Consider the following 16,220-nt stretch of genomic DNA (forward strand, 5'->3'; position numbering starts at 1 on the left):
GAGAGGAGACGGGGTGGGGGGGGCCTGGGGTCGCCGAGCTGGGCCTGAGCTGTTTCTCCCCGAAAGGCGGCTGCGGGCCGGCGCGGGGGTGAGGAGCCCGCGCCCGGGGGCACCGTGCCGGGGTTTCTCCGGCGCCGTGACTCGCTCCCCCGGCCGGAGCTTGGGGCTTCGTGCCGGCTGCGGAGCGGTTCCATTTTTGAGGGAAATAAAGGCGAATATCCTCGTGAGGCTCTTAACTGTGCTGAGATCTGGCAGAACTGTCCCTGTCCCTGGGCTTAACGCCATCTTATCAAATGTCATAAATACCTGGAGGGAGGGAGTAAAGCAGAGGGGGCCCGGCTCAGTTCGGGGCAGAACCGGAGGCCACGGGCCCAAACTGAAAGTCAGAAGCCTCCACCTGAGCATCAGGAAACACTTTTTCACTCTGAGGATACCCGGGGAGGTGGTGGAGAGGTCCAGAATCCATCTGGACAGGGCCCAGGACAACCTGCTGTAGTTGGCCACGCTTGGGCGGGGGCTTGGACCCCAGGTGACATCCAGCCTCAAGCACTCTGTGATTCTAAGGTAGCTGAGAGGTATAAAGTGTCTGAAAAACGTCTGGCAAACATTTGTTTCTTACACTTGGATTCGGTGGGGTCAGCACTGGGTTTATCAAGCGTACATGCATCAGTAATGGAAACAAACCCTTCTGTGGGTGAGGGCTTCCAGCGTGGCATGTGGCAGTTAAAATGTCGTAGACGTGTGTTTGCCTTGGCCCCCCCAGTGCCAGGGTTTGTTTTGGCAGTGATGTCCACTGAGATTTCTTTGACAAATGCAAGTGTAGAAAAAGCTGTCTCTTGGCAAAAAAAACCAACCCAAATTGTAGTAGTCCTGAATTTTGAGTTCTCTCTGTGCCTGTGTCCAGCTAGATAGTAGGGAAAAATGAACAGTTTAATCCTGGAACTTTTTTAGCCCAGCTGTCCAACACTAGGTTTTTTGCTTAGTCACTGATCCTGTATTCCTTTTCTCTCATCAGAGAGATATTATTCATAACATTGGAACTTTCTAAACTCTACAGAAATGAGCTTGTAGAAGCACATGTCTGCGAGTCTGTGGGATATGAGAAGTGTTTTATAAAGGCTGAGTAGTTTCCAGGCTGGTAGAGATCCGTGACCCCTCCCGTCTGCCCACTGCTTCGTTGGCTCTCAGTGGATGGAGCCGTGCCCAGGCTCTGGAGCAGCACTGAGGAGACCCCAGCCGTCGGGTTTCAAACCTGGTGAGGGGGGAGTGTGTCTGATCAGAGAATTTGTGACAACTTGCAGTTGGACGGATTTGGTTGAGGTTTTTGGTGATGGAAGAGTCTTAAAATCTTTGTTGTACAAGAGGTTGGAGAGTGGGAGGAGTGAACAGTGATGGGGAAATGAAATTTAACCTCTCTTCTTTAACACAATGTTTTCCACTCTTTCCATTTCCTCTCCCGGGGAAGCTTCACCTTGAGACTGTTGTTGTATCTTCGGTGCCCTGATAAATTCCTGTCATGCCTGAACTTAATCTGATGGGGCCACATCGTTCACAGTCCGTGCAGAACAGGAGCTGGGCTTTTTGCAGCAGGCCTGTAGGCATTTTATGGTCCTTTAGGGTTTGACAGCTTGTGATTTATCCTTGATGTTTGCTTAGCCTTAAGCTCTAGGTCACAGGGAGAAATCAGCAGTGAATAAGTTTTTTGAGATTGTGTTTAGCTTAAAGGTGGGAAGTGTTTCTATTACAACAGCCAAGCTGATTTATTTATAAAACTTCAAATGTTGTCTCATTCTCTTTTCTGAATATTCCTCTGTCTTACAGAAACGGAGAAGCTGAATAAGATGAGTACCCTCTTAGAAAGACTTCACGCAAAGTACAACCAAAACAGACCATGGACAGAAACCATGAAGTTAGTCCGTCAAGTCATGGTGAGAATTGTTGGGATCTCTGTAGGAGGGCTTCTGAAGTTTCTGTAGTAATCATTTTGCTGTCGGTTTGTTAGATCTCCACAAAGTGCTTTACCTTTTGTTCAGGCCTGGCCTTCCTCCTGGGCCAGCGTGGCTGAGGTGTGCCAGTTCTCACAGCCCGCAGCGCGCCGGGGAGGGAGCGATGTCTGTACCCTTCCTGTCTGATGGGCCTTCGCCTTCCCCAGTTCCAGCCTCCCCCTCTGTAACCTGGCTGACACGGGGCATCTGTCAGCCCAGCGCCAGGAAAAGGCTCAAACTTGGGGTTTCAGCCTGTGCTGAGAAGCCCAAACCGTTCTGCCACTTGCTCTTTCAGGATGTTGTGTTTTGTAAAGCAACTTGCTCCCCGTTCAGTGATATTCAAACCTCTGTGTTGGCTTAGTCAAACGTGGGTTTGAAATACTGGTCTCTGGGTGGGGGAAGGAGGAGCAGGAGGCAGGGGAGAGCTACATCAAAGGCTTCTGTATATATTGTGGTGTTAAAAATTTGCCTGTCTTGTTATTATATAACTCTTGGCTTCTGCCTCTTACAAAGTTGCTACGGTTGGTTCTTCCAGATGAACAAGTTGCTTAAAAGAAAATAAATAAATTCCAGGCCTGCCTTTGTTACCTGCTTCCAAACTGTTCTCCTACAGGAATCAAAGTGAGGATGTGACTTTGGGATGAAATCTAATCTGCTTTTAATTATCTAAATAAACTTCACTTGACTGATGGAATGTTGCAATACTTCCCTCTTACTGAGTGATACAGAAAAAGGATGTTTTTTCTTCTTTCTCACTAAGGAAAAGCGAGTTGTGATGAACTCTGGGGGGCACCAACACCTGGTGAGCTGTTTGGAGACTTTGCAGAAGGCGTTAAAAGGTTGGTGCATTCGGCGCCTGCGCTTTACGAACTGCTTCACGGTGATACGCTGTGGAAATCCTCCAGATTGTAAAAGCAAGCAAGGTTCTTGCTAGCCCATTGCACTGCTTCCCTAGCAGATCTGTGCTGTCCTTTACACAAGCACGTGTGTCTCAGGGCCAGGCAGCACCACTCGAGGTTGCCCGTGTTACTGTTGGAAAGGCCCACGCCTGAATTCCACTCGTGGAAAAAAAAAAACAAAAACGTCCTCCCTTTGCAGTTCTGAGAACGTTTGGTTTTCTCTATTCAAATTGTTCTGCCTCTGTTTTGGGTACAGATAATGTGTGTAGTTGCACGTGTGAAGGTGTGAGCAGACATGTGAGGGAGTAACTACTTGAGATTGGTTTTAATGCTGACGTCTTACACCTAGGGAGATGTCAAATCATTTCACTGAGGCTTGTTTTCTGCTTTCTCCATCCAGTATCTTCTCTGCCTGCCATGACAGATCGCTTGGAGTCTATAGCCAGACAAAATGGGTAGGTCCTCTCCTTTATTTTACGGCAGAGGCTTTTCCTGTTTATCTGTACACGTCGTAATCCCACGGCTGGTTTGATTACTTTTTGTGTGCATCTCAGAGCAATTTTTGTTTTGTTTTGTTTGTAAGCCTTGGATCTCACCTTAGTGCGAACGGCACTGAATGTTACATCACTTCAGACATGTTCTACGTGGAAGTGCAGTTAGATCCCACAGGGCTGCTGTGTGATGTCAAGGTGGCTCACCATGGAGAAAACCCTGTGGTATGTTTTACTGACAAAGCTGAGGGTAATGGCTTTGTGTCTTTGAGACTGCATTTTGGGTCCCTTTTGTCTGAGCAGAGGAAATGGGTTATGTTGAATGTTCCTCTGGACGCAGCATTACTCCTTTGCTGCTTGTTCTAGTGGAAGGTGAAAGCCTCCACGGAGCAGTCTGTTCTCGTGGGTTAATCTGATCAATAGTGTGTGCAAGGACCCTTCATCTGATGGTCTCTCTTTTTCTCCGAGTGGTTTTATAACTGAGGAAGTTATTGCTGTGGTTCTGAGAATTTTATTTCTGGAGGAAGGATAGGGAAATTAGTCTTACACAACTCAGATCTGTGAATGGAAAATACCGAAGCGTGGAATGCCGAAAGAAAATGGCTTTGCTTCCCTTCTGCACACATGTGTGAGAGTTTGAACTTGCTGTTTACGCTGGCCTAGCCACTCTTCTGAAAACAGGCCGTTTTTAGTATCTCTCTGTGAGATTGTAGGTTTTCAGCCTAAGGCTTCCCAATTTTAAAAGTTTATCTCAAATCAGTTGCTTAAAAGGAAAGAGTATTGCTTGAATTTGTCCCAGAGGGGGTTGAGGAGCAGAACTGGAACCATAGCAATGTGTAGTTGTGAGCGTTGTATGGCTTCTTCTGGAAAGCTGATGCTTCAGAAATTTTACTGTCCTAATATTTTACAGTTGCTGTGCTGCACAAAGACTGAAATTGCTGCGTTCAACACTGATATCGTTGTATGTTCTTTCCTTTTCAGAGTTGTCCAGAATTGGTACAGCATCTGAGGTGAGCAACAAGAGTCATTTGTGGCATTTTCTGACAGGCTTCTCTTTGCAGTATCAGTCTGAGACTATTTTATATCCGGAAATGCAAAGCGTTTCGTAACTGTTCCTTCCCCACAAAGTCTCTCTACTTCTCCAGGGGATTTTCTGCCCTTGGTTCAGATTCTGACTGCTGGGTGTACGTGCTCTCTTGGAAGCCCCAGCACAACATTCATCAGAATCATTAAAGCTGGATCATTGTTTTGTAGCTTTCATGTCGCAAAAGCTTTTTCTTAAGTGACTTAGTGCCTGTATTAATAGAGTTGTTTAAAACAAAACCTTATCTGCTACGAATCTGAATGCGTGTGACTTTTCCTCCTTCCTTTCAGAGAGAAAAATTTTGATGAATTTTCTAAGCATCTAAGGGGGCTCGTGAACCTGTATAAATTGCCAGGAGATAAGTAAGTCTAGAATATGTATTACATGTCTTTACAACCACATATATAAAATGAAACGGATCCACAAGCCTTTAGTTCTGTGCTTAAATTTCCTTTGTGTGTGTGATCCTACTGACTTCATCAGCGAGGCTCGCATGTGCACGTGGCGGGTAGGGAGGATGGGTTTAACGTGAAGTGGGAATGCAGAAAGAAAAGTTGTAATCTCTAAATGCTTGATCTGATGGCAGGTACTGCAGTGTGTCAGCCAGCTGGATTTCATCGCACAGTTCCCTTCAGTTTTTCTTACATTGTTTTGTTGGTTTTTTTCTCCAGCAAACTTAAAACGAAAATGTACTTGGCTCTGCAATCCTTAGAGCTGGATCTCTCAAAAATGGCGGGGATGTATTGGTAAGGATGCCTACAGGGTTTGTGGGTTTCCGTCGTTGGTTTGTTTTCGCTTAACGCTGCGTCCCGTTGGCAGATGCAAGTCCCAAGTATCGTAGAGCCGGGACGTGTCACACCGGTGCCTCTCAGGTCTGACATCATTGCTAGGAAGTGCAATGCTGAGGCTACAGAAGGCCTGTGCTAGCAGGGGAATGATATATATGTCTCTAGAGAGAGAAAAATTGCTTGGAGCTTTCTGCACTGTTCCTTTCTAACTGCAGAATTCAACTGGAAGGAAGGCTGGAAGGTAGAAAGTTTGTGACTAGATGGATCGCTGGTAACATGTTTGTGCTGGTTTTGGCTGGGATAGAAAAAAATCGGTACAGTAAGAAATTAGCGAAACATTTGACCAGTTTTCACTGCAGTAGATTCAGTGGGTAAACCCTCCATGCTGTAGAGAGTAAAGTAGCTTTTGTTTTGCCTAGAACAGTGTAAGGTTTAAGATCGCTACCTCTGTGTGGCCGAGAAGTGTGTATATTGAGCTCAAATCTTAGACCGCCATCAGCACATGAGTTTTGGCTTCAGGTGTGACTCCGGCTTGTTACAGAGCTGTGATTGCCTCTCTTGCAGGCAAGCCACCAATGCAAATCCCCTCGACAAGATTCTTCATGGCAGTGTTGGCTATCTCACCCCCCGGAGTGGAGGTATCTTTGATTAATACTTGAAAAGAATAAAAATTACTTTGCTCAGCGTCCTCTTTATGGATGTCAGCTTCGTGTTAACCGGTGGCAGTAAGGGAGGGGGAGTAAAAGAGGGACAAGGTGGTTGAGTATTTGTAAGCCCCACGTAATCCAGAAAGGCAGCAGCTTCTCACACGCGGTAGTTTGACGGCAGATGGCCACGTCTGTGCCTGACAGCAGAGAAACGATTCTCTCAAGGTGCACTGGCAGCTCTGCCCAGCACGTGCCGTGTTCCAGTGCAAATACGACGTGGTGACGGGGGTTAATAATGATCGGGTGGACTTGTGTCGTCGGGACGCCTGTTCAAAAGCTTCTCTCCCGCAGGTCTCCTGATGAATCTCAAGTATTATGTCTCGCCCTATGATTTATTTGAAGATGGCACCGGAGCCTCTGTTATTTTGCACGAGAACAATGGTAGGTCAGCTCGAGAAGCTGGTGTGGACTACTAATGCTTGAAGGGGAGAAGAAAGCAGAATTCCGAGTGTAGCTCCCCTCTGCTGTCACCCTGTAATACAGGGAAATCGTAGGTTGACTCAGAGAGGACACGGGTTCAGTGAGCCCAGGTGTAAGTGCTGGCTTGGTCGCCCATCTCAGACCCTGGGGCTGTTCTGGAGTTTGAACTGGACACCTGCCAAGGGTGGTGGGGTGACAGTCTCCAGACAGAGCCTTTTTCCTTAGGGTGAATTTCATTGTTAAAATGGGATTTATCTTACTGGGGCAATATTTGTGTCTCTAACAGTCTTACTGGAAGATTATTTCTTCTGCATGTACACAGATGCTGTCTCTCACTAGAACGAGCACTAATTAAAATTGAGACTGGTCTCAGGAAAGAAGGGGGTGAAATTGTCCAAAATCATTATTTCTTTTGCTTCGCAAAGACCATACTATAAACTTTAACAAATGTATTTGGAATATCTTTTCAGAATTATGCAGTAGGTCTACCTTGCCAGAGAAAAGTAGAGCGTTGGGTAGCATAACTAGATTGGCCATAGTCCATCCTAACGCTGCAAACTGCCTTGTGGAGAAAGGGAGATACTTCCACCGCAGCGATATTTAATTCCTAAAGCTCACCTTGGGTTTTTTTGCCATCAGCTTGTTTATTTTGTTTATTTTCTTTCCTTGCCTCTCACAGTTCCTCGCTCTTTGGGTATGAACGTGTCAGTGACAGTGGAGGGGACCATGGCTATGTACAAACTTCCCATCGCGCCCCTGATCATGGGCTCGCACCCGGTGGACAGCAAAGGGTGAGCGAGGGACGCGCCGGCTGGGCCTGCTCTAGATGCAGGCTGAGTCCCCTCTTGAAGCCAGAGTGGGGAGATGACCCGACATAAAGCATTTATGTGCTGTCTTCAAGCCAAGAAATAGTGTTTCAGGCATGTGACACGCTTCCGAGCAGTGTCTTTAAGAAGGTGTAACAATCTGTTTGTGTTTGAGCAACCAGTAAATTGTACAGAGTGGTGCCCTGCATCTAATAAGATCCTGTATTACCCCAATATTGCAGAACTCCGTCTTTCTCATCAATCACCAGTGCCAACAGCGTGGATTTACCAGCTTGTTTCTTCCTGAAATTCCCTCGTCCCATTCCTGTGTCTCGAGCTTTCATCCAGAAACTTCAGGGCTGCACAGGTGGGTTGCACATTGGTCAGATACTCCCTAGATTTTTATTAAGAAACCGCTGTTAATTTTTAAAGTGTGCCAGAGGAGGTTTTGTGCTGTTTTCAGTAAAGCTCTCACTACGCCTTCTCTGCCCCACCATCTCCTTCCGGCTCCCCGGTGCCATCGTTCTTGCCCTCCTCTTCCCTCAGGTATTCCACTGTTCGACACGCCACCAACGTTTGTACCCTTGTATGAGTTGATCACCCAGTTTGAGTTATCCAAGGAGGCTGATCCTCTACCTTTAAACCACAATATGCGCTTCTATGCAGTGAGTATGTGGTTACAACCAGGGGTGTTATGGTTGTAGATGAGCAGTTGGGGGGTTTTCATCTGTTTTGGGTATCTTTCGAGTAAAGGAAAATGGTACAGCGTTTATTCATAGGCAAAAGCTCCAAGGATTAGAGATCAGGTGCACACATGACCACAGTAATTAGGAAAGTTAGGTAATGAAAAATCCATCGGTGTTGAAGTGCAGCTGCAGGAGTGACAGCAGAGGTATCGGGCTGCACCTTCCTGGGTCCTGTCCCTCCCGTGTTCGGGCTGTAGGGTGTGGCTGAACGGCAGCGCTTTGGGAGAAATCCTAGTTCTTAAATTTGTCAGTGACAGGTCTCCTACCGCCTGCAGAGGATTTCTCTTCCCCTCGGAAGGGATGCCACACCGTATGAAACTGGTTTAGTGGGGACAGTGAATACTGTTTGGCAGTACTGCTTCTGAGGAGTGTTTTGCTTGTTCAGGTTGGAAGGAAAGTGTCGTCATAGTTTGCTGTTTTCAGCTGGAAAGGTGCCTTGGCATCACTTGGATCTGGGGCCTGCTCTTTCCTTCCTAGATGTCTGTTGTTGCCTTGTACCCAGCAGGAATTGGAGTAAAGCAGAAATTGTTTGTCAGGCTCTTCCAGGACAGCAGCACTGTTACTTTCTGAACAAAGATGCTCCTCTCCCAGATGGACGAAGTCTTCAAGGAACTCTGATCAGTAAAATCGCCTTCCAGCACCCTGGGCGGGTCCCGCTCATCCTCAGTTTGATCAGACATCAGGTGGCTTACAACACGCTGATCGGCAGCTGTGTCAAGAGAACAGTTCTAAAAGAAGGTGGGTACTGCATCACGTGTGGAGAATAAGAAACTCTGGGTGATTTTCCCAGGTGTAGCAATAAGAAATGAGACCTATGCTGCTTTCCTTTTTTTTTTTCCTTTTTTTTCCTCCCTTTTTTTTTTTTATTCCTTCTGTATGAGGGTGTTGAGCTGGTGCCTCTGGTTCATCTCCCGTGCTCCCTAATTTAACACTTCCCGTGTCTTTCAGATTCTCCTGGGATCCTGCAGTTTGAAGTTTGTCCTCTCTCTGACTCCTGCTTTAGCGTGTCCTTTCAGCATCCTGTGAATGACTCCCTGGTGTGTGGTAAGTGAACTCGGTAAAAGCGTGAGCGTGTTTATGGGCAGGAAGACAGGGTGTTCTTCCGCCAGTACCAGGAGTTTGATCTCTTCCAAACACCTTCTCTCTTTCAGTGGTGATGGATGTGCAAGACTCGACTCACGTGAACTGTAAGCTGTACAAAGGGCTGTCTGATGCTCTCATCTGTACAGATGATTTCATTGCCAAAGTTGTTCAAAGGTAAGCTGCATGGTTTTGTGCCGCCCTCACTCCAGATCATACAGGTGAACTCGGGATCTCTCTCCTATTTTTGGAGCCGTTCTGTCTGCGGGTGAGTTTTGGCAGTAGTTGGTTGGAAGAGAGGAAAGCTTGGACACCCACTGGAAATTCCTTTCCAGACGTTCAGCCACAGCCACTTATTTTTGAGGTGCCGCCCTGCTCATGCCTCCTCCTGGAAGCTGTCGCAAAATGTGGCAGAGCTCCCCTGCGGATTGTCATTTGCACGGGCCTTTTACCAAGGTTCCTCTGCCTCAGCCACCATTCAGAACGCAGCACAGTGTTAACGGGGCACAGCACAGACATTTTGAGTGAGAATAGCTGTTTTTTCTTTCAGAACATTATCGGCTCGTCCTTGAGTAGAACGGGGGCACTATCATTGATTTTTACAGTGTTGCAGGAAATCAGGTTTGCCAAGCTCAGGCAAAGGTGTTTTCTGGCAGAATCAGAGTAGCAACCCAGATTGTTGTCCTGTGCTTTAACTACAAGATCGTGGTCTGTCAGCTGTTAGAGTTAATGGATTGATTAATTCTCCCTTTGTGATTGCAGGGCAGTGTGTAAAGGCACAGTTGTCTCGTGATGGGATAAGTGTGAATACAGGCAGAACAGGAGGGCATTTCCAGTGCCCGGACCTGTTGCTCTCGTGCCCAGGAGCCTTGCTGCTTGCCTTATGTCTGATGAAGCTGTTAAAACGACTTCAGCGAGCACTGCCACAGGGCACCAACATGCACACTAACCCCTTTGTCTTGTGCCTTGCAGGTGTATGTCCATTCCTGTCACCATGAGAGCAATTCGCAGAAAAGCAGAAACAATTCAAGCCGACACACCGGCCTTGTCCCTCATTGCAGAGACAGTAGAAGATATGGTGAAGAAAAACCTTCCCCCAGCCAGCAGCCCAGGGTATGGCATGACCACAGGCAGCAACCCAATGAGTGGTACCACTACCCCAACCAACACTTTTCCTGGGGGGCCCATCACTACTTTGTTTAACATGAGCATAAGCATGAAAGAGAGGCATGACTCGGTGGGCCATGGGGAGGACTTCAGCAAAGTGTCTCAGAACCCTATTCTCACTAGTTTGTTGCAGATCACAGGGAATGTGGGCTCTACCATTGGCTCAAGTCCAACCCCTCCCCACCATACCCCACCACCAGTATCCTCACCAGCAAGCAACACCAAGAACCACCCCATGCTCATGAACCTTCTTAAAGAGAATGCCCCTCAGGATTTCTCCACTCTGTATGGGAGCAGCCCTCTCGAGAGGCAGAACTCTTCCTCTGGCTCCCCCAGAATGGAAATGGGTCCTGGGGGGAATAAACAAAAGAAAAAAAAATCCCGCATGCCGGCCGACAAGCCCAAGCATCAGACTGAGGACGATTTCCAGAGGGAGCTCTTTTCAATGGATGTTGACTCCCAGAATCCCATTTTTGATGTCAACATGACTGCAGATACCCTGGACACCCCCCACATTACTCCAGCACCCAGCCAGTGCAGCACTCCTCCTACCACCTACCCCCAGCCTATACCTCACTCGCAGCCCAGTATTCAGAGAATGGTTCGACTCTCTAGTTCGGACAGCATCGGGGCCGACGTCACCGACATCCTTTCGGATATAGCAGAGGAGGCTTCCAAGCTCCCCGCCACTAACGAGGACTGTCCGCCCATCGGTACTCCCATCAGAGACTCTTCTAGTTCAGGACATTCACAAAGTGCCCTCTTTGACCCCGATGTTTTCCAGACGAACAATAGTGAGAACCCATACACGGATCCAGCAGACCTGATAGCAGACGCTGCTGTGAGCCCCAACAGTGATTCTTCAAACCATTTTTTTCCAGATGGAGTAGATTTCAACCCTGATTTGCTGAACAGTCAGAGCCAGAGTGGCTTTGGGGAGGAATACTTTGACGAGAGTAGTCAGAGTGGAGACACTGATGATTTCAAGGGCTACACATCCCAGGCTCTACCTCCTTTGGGGGTGCAAGTCTTGGGGGCTGATGGGGGGGAAAATAAATTTAAGGGGAGCAATCAGTCCGATACGGTAGATTTTAGTATTATTGCAGCTGCAAGCAAAGCACTGGGGTCCTCTGACATCATGGAGCATCACAGTGGAGGTCAGAGCCCTTTGCTGAATACAGGGGATTTAGGAAAAGAAAAGTCTCAGAAACGGTTAAAGGAAGGCAACGGTTCTGGAAGCAACATGGCAGGTCCCGGGATAGATGGGAAGCCGGGGAAGCGCAGCCGGACGCCGTCCAGCGATGGTAAAAGTAAAGAGAAACTTCCAAAGCGGAAGAAGCAGGAGACGGACGGGAAGTCGCCGTCGCACAGTTCATCAAACAGGCCCTTCACGCCACCAGCAAGCACAGGCGGGTCCAAATCTCCCGGGAGTTCAGGCAGATCTCAGACTCCTCCCGGTGTAGCTACTCCTCCTATTCCAAAAATAACCATTCAGATCCCAAAAGGAACAGTGACTGTTGGCAAACCGTCTTCGCATGGCCAGTACACGAGTAGTGGCTCTGTCACCTCCTCCAGCAGCAAAAGCCATCATAGCCATTCTTCCTCTTCCTCCTCTTCTTCCTCCTCTTCAACCTCAGGCAAAATTAAAAGCAGCAAGTCAGAAGGGTCTTCTGGCTCAAAGATGAGCAGCAGCCTCTACTCAAGCCAAGGCAGCTCAAGTTCGGGTCAGTCCAAGAGTTCGGCTCAGTCCGTGGGAAAACCCGGATCCTCCCCCATCACCAAACACGGCCTCAGCACCGGTTCTGGAAGTACCAAGATGAAACCTCAAGGAAAGCCATCGTCGCTTATGAACCCTTCCATGAGTAAACCAAACATCTCTCCGTCTCATTCGAGACCCTCGGGAGGTTCTGACAAGCTTGCTTCTCCCATGAAACCTGTCCCAGGCACTCCGCCGTCATCTAAAGCAAAGTCACCGATCAGTTCAGGTTCCGGAGGCTCCCATATGTCTGGGACAGGATCAAGCTCAAGTATGAAATCGTCTTCGGGAATGGGGTCCTCCGGGTCTATGTCACAGAAACCGCCTCCGTCATCAAATTCTTCAACAGCATCTTCCTCTTCCTTTTCATCGAGCGGGTCTTCCATGTCTTCATCTCAAAACCAGCATGGAAGCTCCAAAGGCAAGTCTCCGAGCAGAAACAAGAAGCCATCTCTGACTGCAGTCATAGACAAACTTAAACACGGGGTTGTCACTAGTGGGCCTGGTGGAGACGACCCAATGGATGGACAGATAGGGCCAAGTTCCAATTCCTCAAGCCATACGATGTCCTCCAAGCACAATATGTCCGGAGGCGAGTTCCAGGGCAAACGTGAGAAGAGTGACAAAGAGAAATCTAAAGTCTCTGTTTCTGGAGGATCCGTTGACTCTTCCAAGAAGACTTCAGATTCCAAAAATGTTGGAAGCACTGGAGTGGCCAAAATTATCATCAGCAAACATGATGGTGGTTCCCCTAGCATTAAAGCCAAAGTAACTTTGCAGAAACCTGGGGAAGGCGGTGGGGATAGCCTGAGGCCTCAGATGGCTTCTTCCAAAAGCTATGGGTCCCCTCTAATCAGTGGGTCCACTCCAAAACACGAACGCTGCTCTCCCAGCCACAGTAAGTCACCAGCATACACTCCCCAAAACATCGACAGCGAGAGCGAGTCGGGCTCTTCCATAGCAGAGAAATCCTACCAGAACAGCCCCAGCTCTGACGATGGCATTAGGCCCTTGCCCGAGTATAGCTCGGAAAAACACAAGAAGCACAAAAAAGAGAAGAAAAAAGTGAAAGACAAAGACCGGGACAGAGATCGGGATCGGGATAAAGACCGAGACAAGAAGAAATCTCACAGCATGAAGCCAGAGAGCTGGTCCAAGTCCCCAATTTCAGCCGACCAGTCCCTGTCCATGGCCAGCAGCACCATCCTGTCGGCCGAGCGCCCGTCCCGGGCCAGCCCGGAGTTTCTGATCGGGGAGGAAGATGATGATCTCATGGATGTTGCTCTAATTGGCAATTAGTTTTCTCAGCGTCTTGAAAAGATGAGCTGTACGCGGGACCTGCGGGTTCTAGAAATCGGAAGAAAGGAACAGTTCGTTGCAAACTTGCCACGCTGATTTTTATGGGGTGCGTTTGAAGAGGAAAAACCAGTATTTCCAAGGATCTCCAAAGCCTGAGCAGAAAGTGTGAGTGCCAGCAGCTCGTTCGGCACGCCAGGTTCCTGACTGTGGCCTTTCTCCTGCCAACACTTACCCTCCTTCTTAATTTATAAGTATTAACAGCCCCATTAGTTAATGGGTGTGAAGCTGAGTGTGTGTGTAAGCGCGGGAGCAGCCCCCAGACCGGTGCAAACAACACGGGTTTATTCTGGGAGAGTCCGAGCTCCTCTGCCCTTCCTCCCATTCCGAATAAGTTGCTTTTGTATTTAGGAAGTTTTAAACTAATTATTTTAGGGCATGTTTTAGGATTGGGTTTTATTCTTTTTAAAAGGGTGGTTGAAAGCAAACAAAAATATCTTTTTTTCATTTTATTTTTGGGGCATTCCTTCATTGAATGCCTGATGCAGCGTGGTCCTGGGGAACTTCAGCTTCCTCTGAGCTGAGCTGCTCTGCAGACCCGGGCACCGTTGTTCTGGTGGGTGTCAGCAGCTGGTGCCAGGTCGCCGTGGTGAAGGATTGTGGGTTTACGTTTGACTTCCCTTTCATTTTGGCTATTTGTTTATGTCCACATCCGAATGCCCTGTGCTGCTTGTTTTCACTCAATCTCTTTTAATTGCGTGATGCAGAGCCCAGAGGGGCTTGGGAACTTGGGGAGAGCCCGTGGATTTGGGCAGCTCTGCACACGGGCAGCCACTGTAGCTTTGATGAAATTGGTGAAATTCTGGCGTGTGTTGGAGCAAATCTGAATTGGAAAGGGACTCCGGTGTCTTCATCTGAGCATTGCTTCCTCGGAAGCCTGGCAAACAGAGCTTCCCCAGAACCCCCTGGTGCTGCCTTTGTAAAGCCACAGGCTCTAACCCACACGCGTCCCAGTCCTGCGAACGCTTTAGAGCCAGGCTTAACTTGCCCACCACGAATGCTCCCGTTAGTGTCACGCAAACAGCTCATGTACATTCATGGTTTAAAAACAGGCCTCGTTTTCTTGGTCTGTTTCTGTTGCTGAGCCCTTCAAGGTTTCCTTTGGGTTTTTGCTTTTTTTTCTTTTAACTTGCAGCGTGCTTCTTGGATAGTAATCGTGGCGATGCGCGCAGGCATTGCCTTCTCTCCCTGGCAGAGTGAGTCAGCCCTGCCCTGGTGTCAGCACTGACACTGCTGGAAAAGCAGCCCCTAACTGGTTCATCTGGGATAAGAGTTGCAGCAGAAGCAGCAATTTCCTTAAAAGATGGATTTTCCCCTTCTGGCTGGAATTTTAGAGCATGACTCAGGCATCCTCTGTGGTCTTATCTTGTGGCCCCTGAAAGGAAAAGAGACTCAGGAGAGCGTTTTATTTTTAAAAGCAGTTAAATCTGATTCACAGAGGAATGTGGGAAACCTAGAGTTCTGTGAACACATCTCCTTTGGAATTACAGACCGAGCAGAATCCTGCTCCCCTTGGATTTTGCTGTTGATTACCAAAGGCCAGGATTTCCCCCATGGGAACAAGATAATAACTCCATGTTTGGGGATGCAGTCTTAAAAGACGTCAAGGATTTAAGTTTCTTTGAAATCGGAGAGATTTTCGGTCCAACCCCAGGCAAGCCGGTTCTTTTCCAGCTCATTCAAAGCCGCGGTGAGGCCGATGTCTTTTCAGTAGGGTGGCAACTGTTCAGTTAATTACAGGGATTTTTCGCCTTTTCCTCCTGCCTTTGGTTTAATTCCAGGGCTCCTGCAGAACGTGGGAGATGTGACTTTCTCCAAAGCCCCCCCCTGCTCCAGGCTCTGGGGTGCTCTCCCTTGTATTTTCCACCCTTCGCCCTTTGCTCTGCGTACCGCAGCTTCCCCTTCACCATCTTCATGTGCTGGGATAACAGGAAAATCGTAAATAAAGTCTGAACCTGGAGCAAATGACGTTATCTTACGCAGCATTGGAATCGTTTGACTGTGGGGAATCTGCGAAGAGGATGTAAGAAACACACCACTGGATGAATTTATCTGGAGACCCTGCGACAGCGGCTGCATCCCGGCGATGACGCCTGTTCAGGCTCCAGCAGGTTGTCATCTGGTTTCCTTCTGCCCCCCTTAATAGTTTTTTTTTTTTAATTTTCATTTTTTTTAAAGTGGTTTTGTTTCACAAAAGCCCTTTGATCCGTTGGGGGTTGTGTGAGGCATAACCAGCCTTCAGAAAGAAACGTGTTTGAATCAGGGCTGGGGGTTTGACGGGACGGATTGCTGGACTTGCCATGAAGCAATTGTGTTTTACCGGTATGAAACAGTAAAAGTTGGAAGGAAATACAGTTCGGCTTCGTCATTAACACAAAAATGAATTTTAATGGAACGAGCTGCACACGTTTCCTCTCTGCTTGCCCAAGACCAAAGTTGAGTATCCTAAATTTCTCCTGCAGAAGGCACAGAAATAGAGGGAACAGTCTGACCGCGGCCGGAGCCGCCACTCCCAGCCCGCAGGGCAGCACTTTTAAAGCTTTTTGCCCCGTTTTGGTGCACTGTCCCCTATTCCCTTTGTGTGAAATAAATCATGAGAGAGAGAGAGAGACCAGAGCCGGGCGCTGGCCTCCGTCGCTGTGCTGAGAGATGAAGGACACGACTATGCCGACATTTTGACCTGTCAATGCTTGGTCTCCGACAAATGTTTTATTTTTAAAATATTTTTGCTTATTCTCGATGATTATTTTACATCTTTCAGTATTGGAAAGATAAAAAGGTGTAAACGAAATAAAAGCCAAACCTTTTAATCTCAGGTGGTGAAGCGTACATGGAGATTAAAAGAAAATGGTTCTTTCCTAAATGGCGGTGATGTAAATAGCTGTCTGGAAATTTGCTTTTTTTTTTTGTAAATAATCCCGGCTCCTTTTGCATT

General features: G+C 47.9%; 1 protein-coding gene across 2 annotated transcripts; it reads left to right on the plus strand.

The window, feature by feature from the left end:
• The first annotated feature begins 1,824 nt into the window (after positions 1-1,824).
• Positions 1,825-16,062, plus strand: MED1 (mediator complex subunit 1). 2 transcript variants are annotated; one of them, XM_026864726.1, is made up of 17 exons: positions 1,825-1,928; positions 2,746-2,824; positions 3,285-3,339; positions 3,468-3,600; positions 4,357-4,385; positions 4,750-4,821; positions 5,131-5,205; positions 5,812-5,885; positions 6,246-6,335; positions 7,054-7,165; positions 7,423-7,547; positions 7,727-7,845; positions 8,463-8,664; positions 8,875-8,970; positions 9,078-9,183; positions 9,979-10,119; positions 10,297-16,062. In XM_026864726.1, the coding sequence occupies exons 1-17, from the start codon at positions 1,842-1,844 to the stop codon at positions 13,226-13,228; spliced, it is 4,527 nt and encodes a 1,508-aa protein (XP_026720527.1). In that variant the 5' UTR covers positions 1,825-1,841; the 3' UTR covers positions 13,229-16,062. The 2 variants fall into 2 exon arrangements, with proteins under 2 accessions (XP_026720527.1, XP_026720526.1); XM_026864725.1 differs by having other exon boundaries at positions 9,979-16,062.
• Positions 16,063-16,220: the final 158 nt, after the last annotated feature.

The sequence above is a fragment of the Athene cunicularia genome (genome assembly GCF_003259725.1).
Source record: "Athene cunicularia isolate RWA chromosome 27 unlocalized genomic scaffold, athCun1 chr27_part1, whole genome shotgun sequence".
NCBI classification, from domain to species: domain Eukaryota; kingdom Metazoa; phylum Chordata; class Aves; order Strigiformes; family Strigidae; genus Athene; species Athene cunicularia.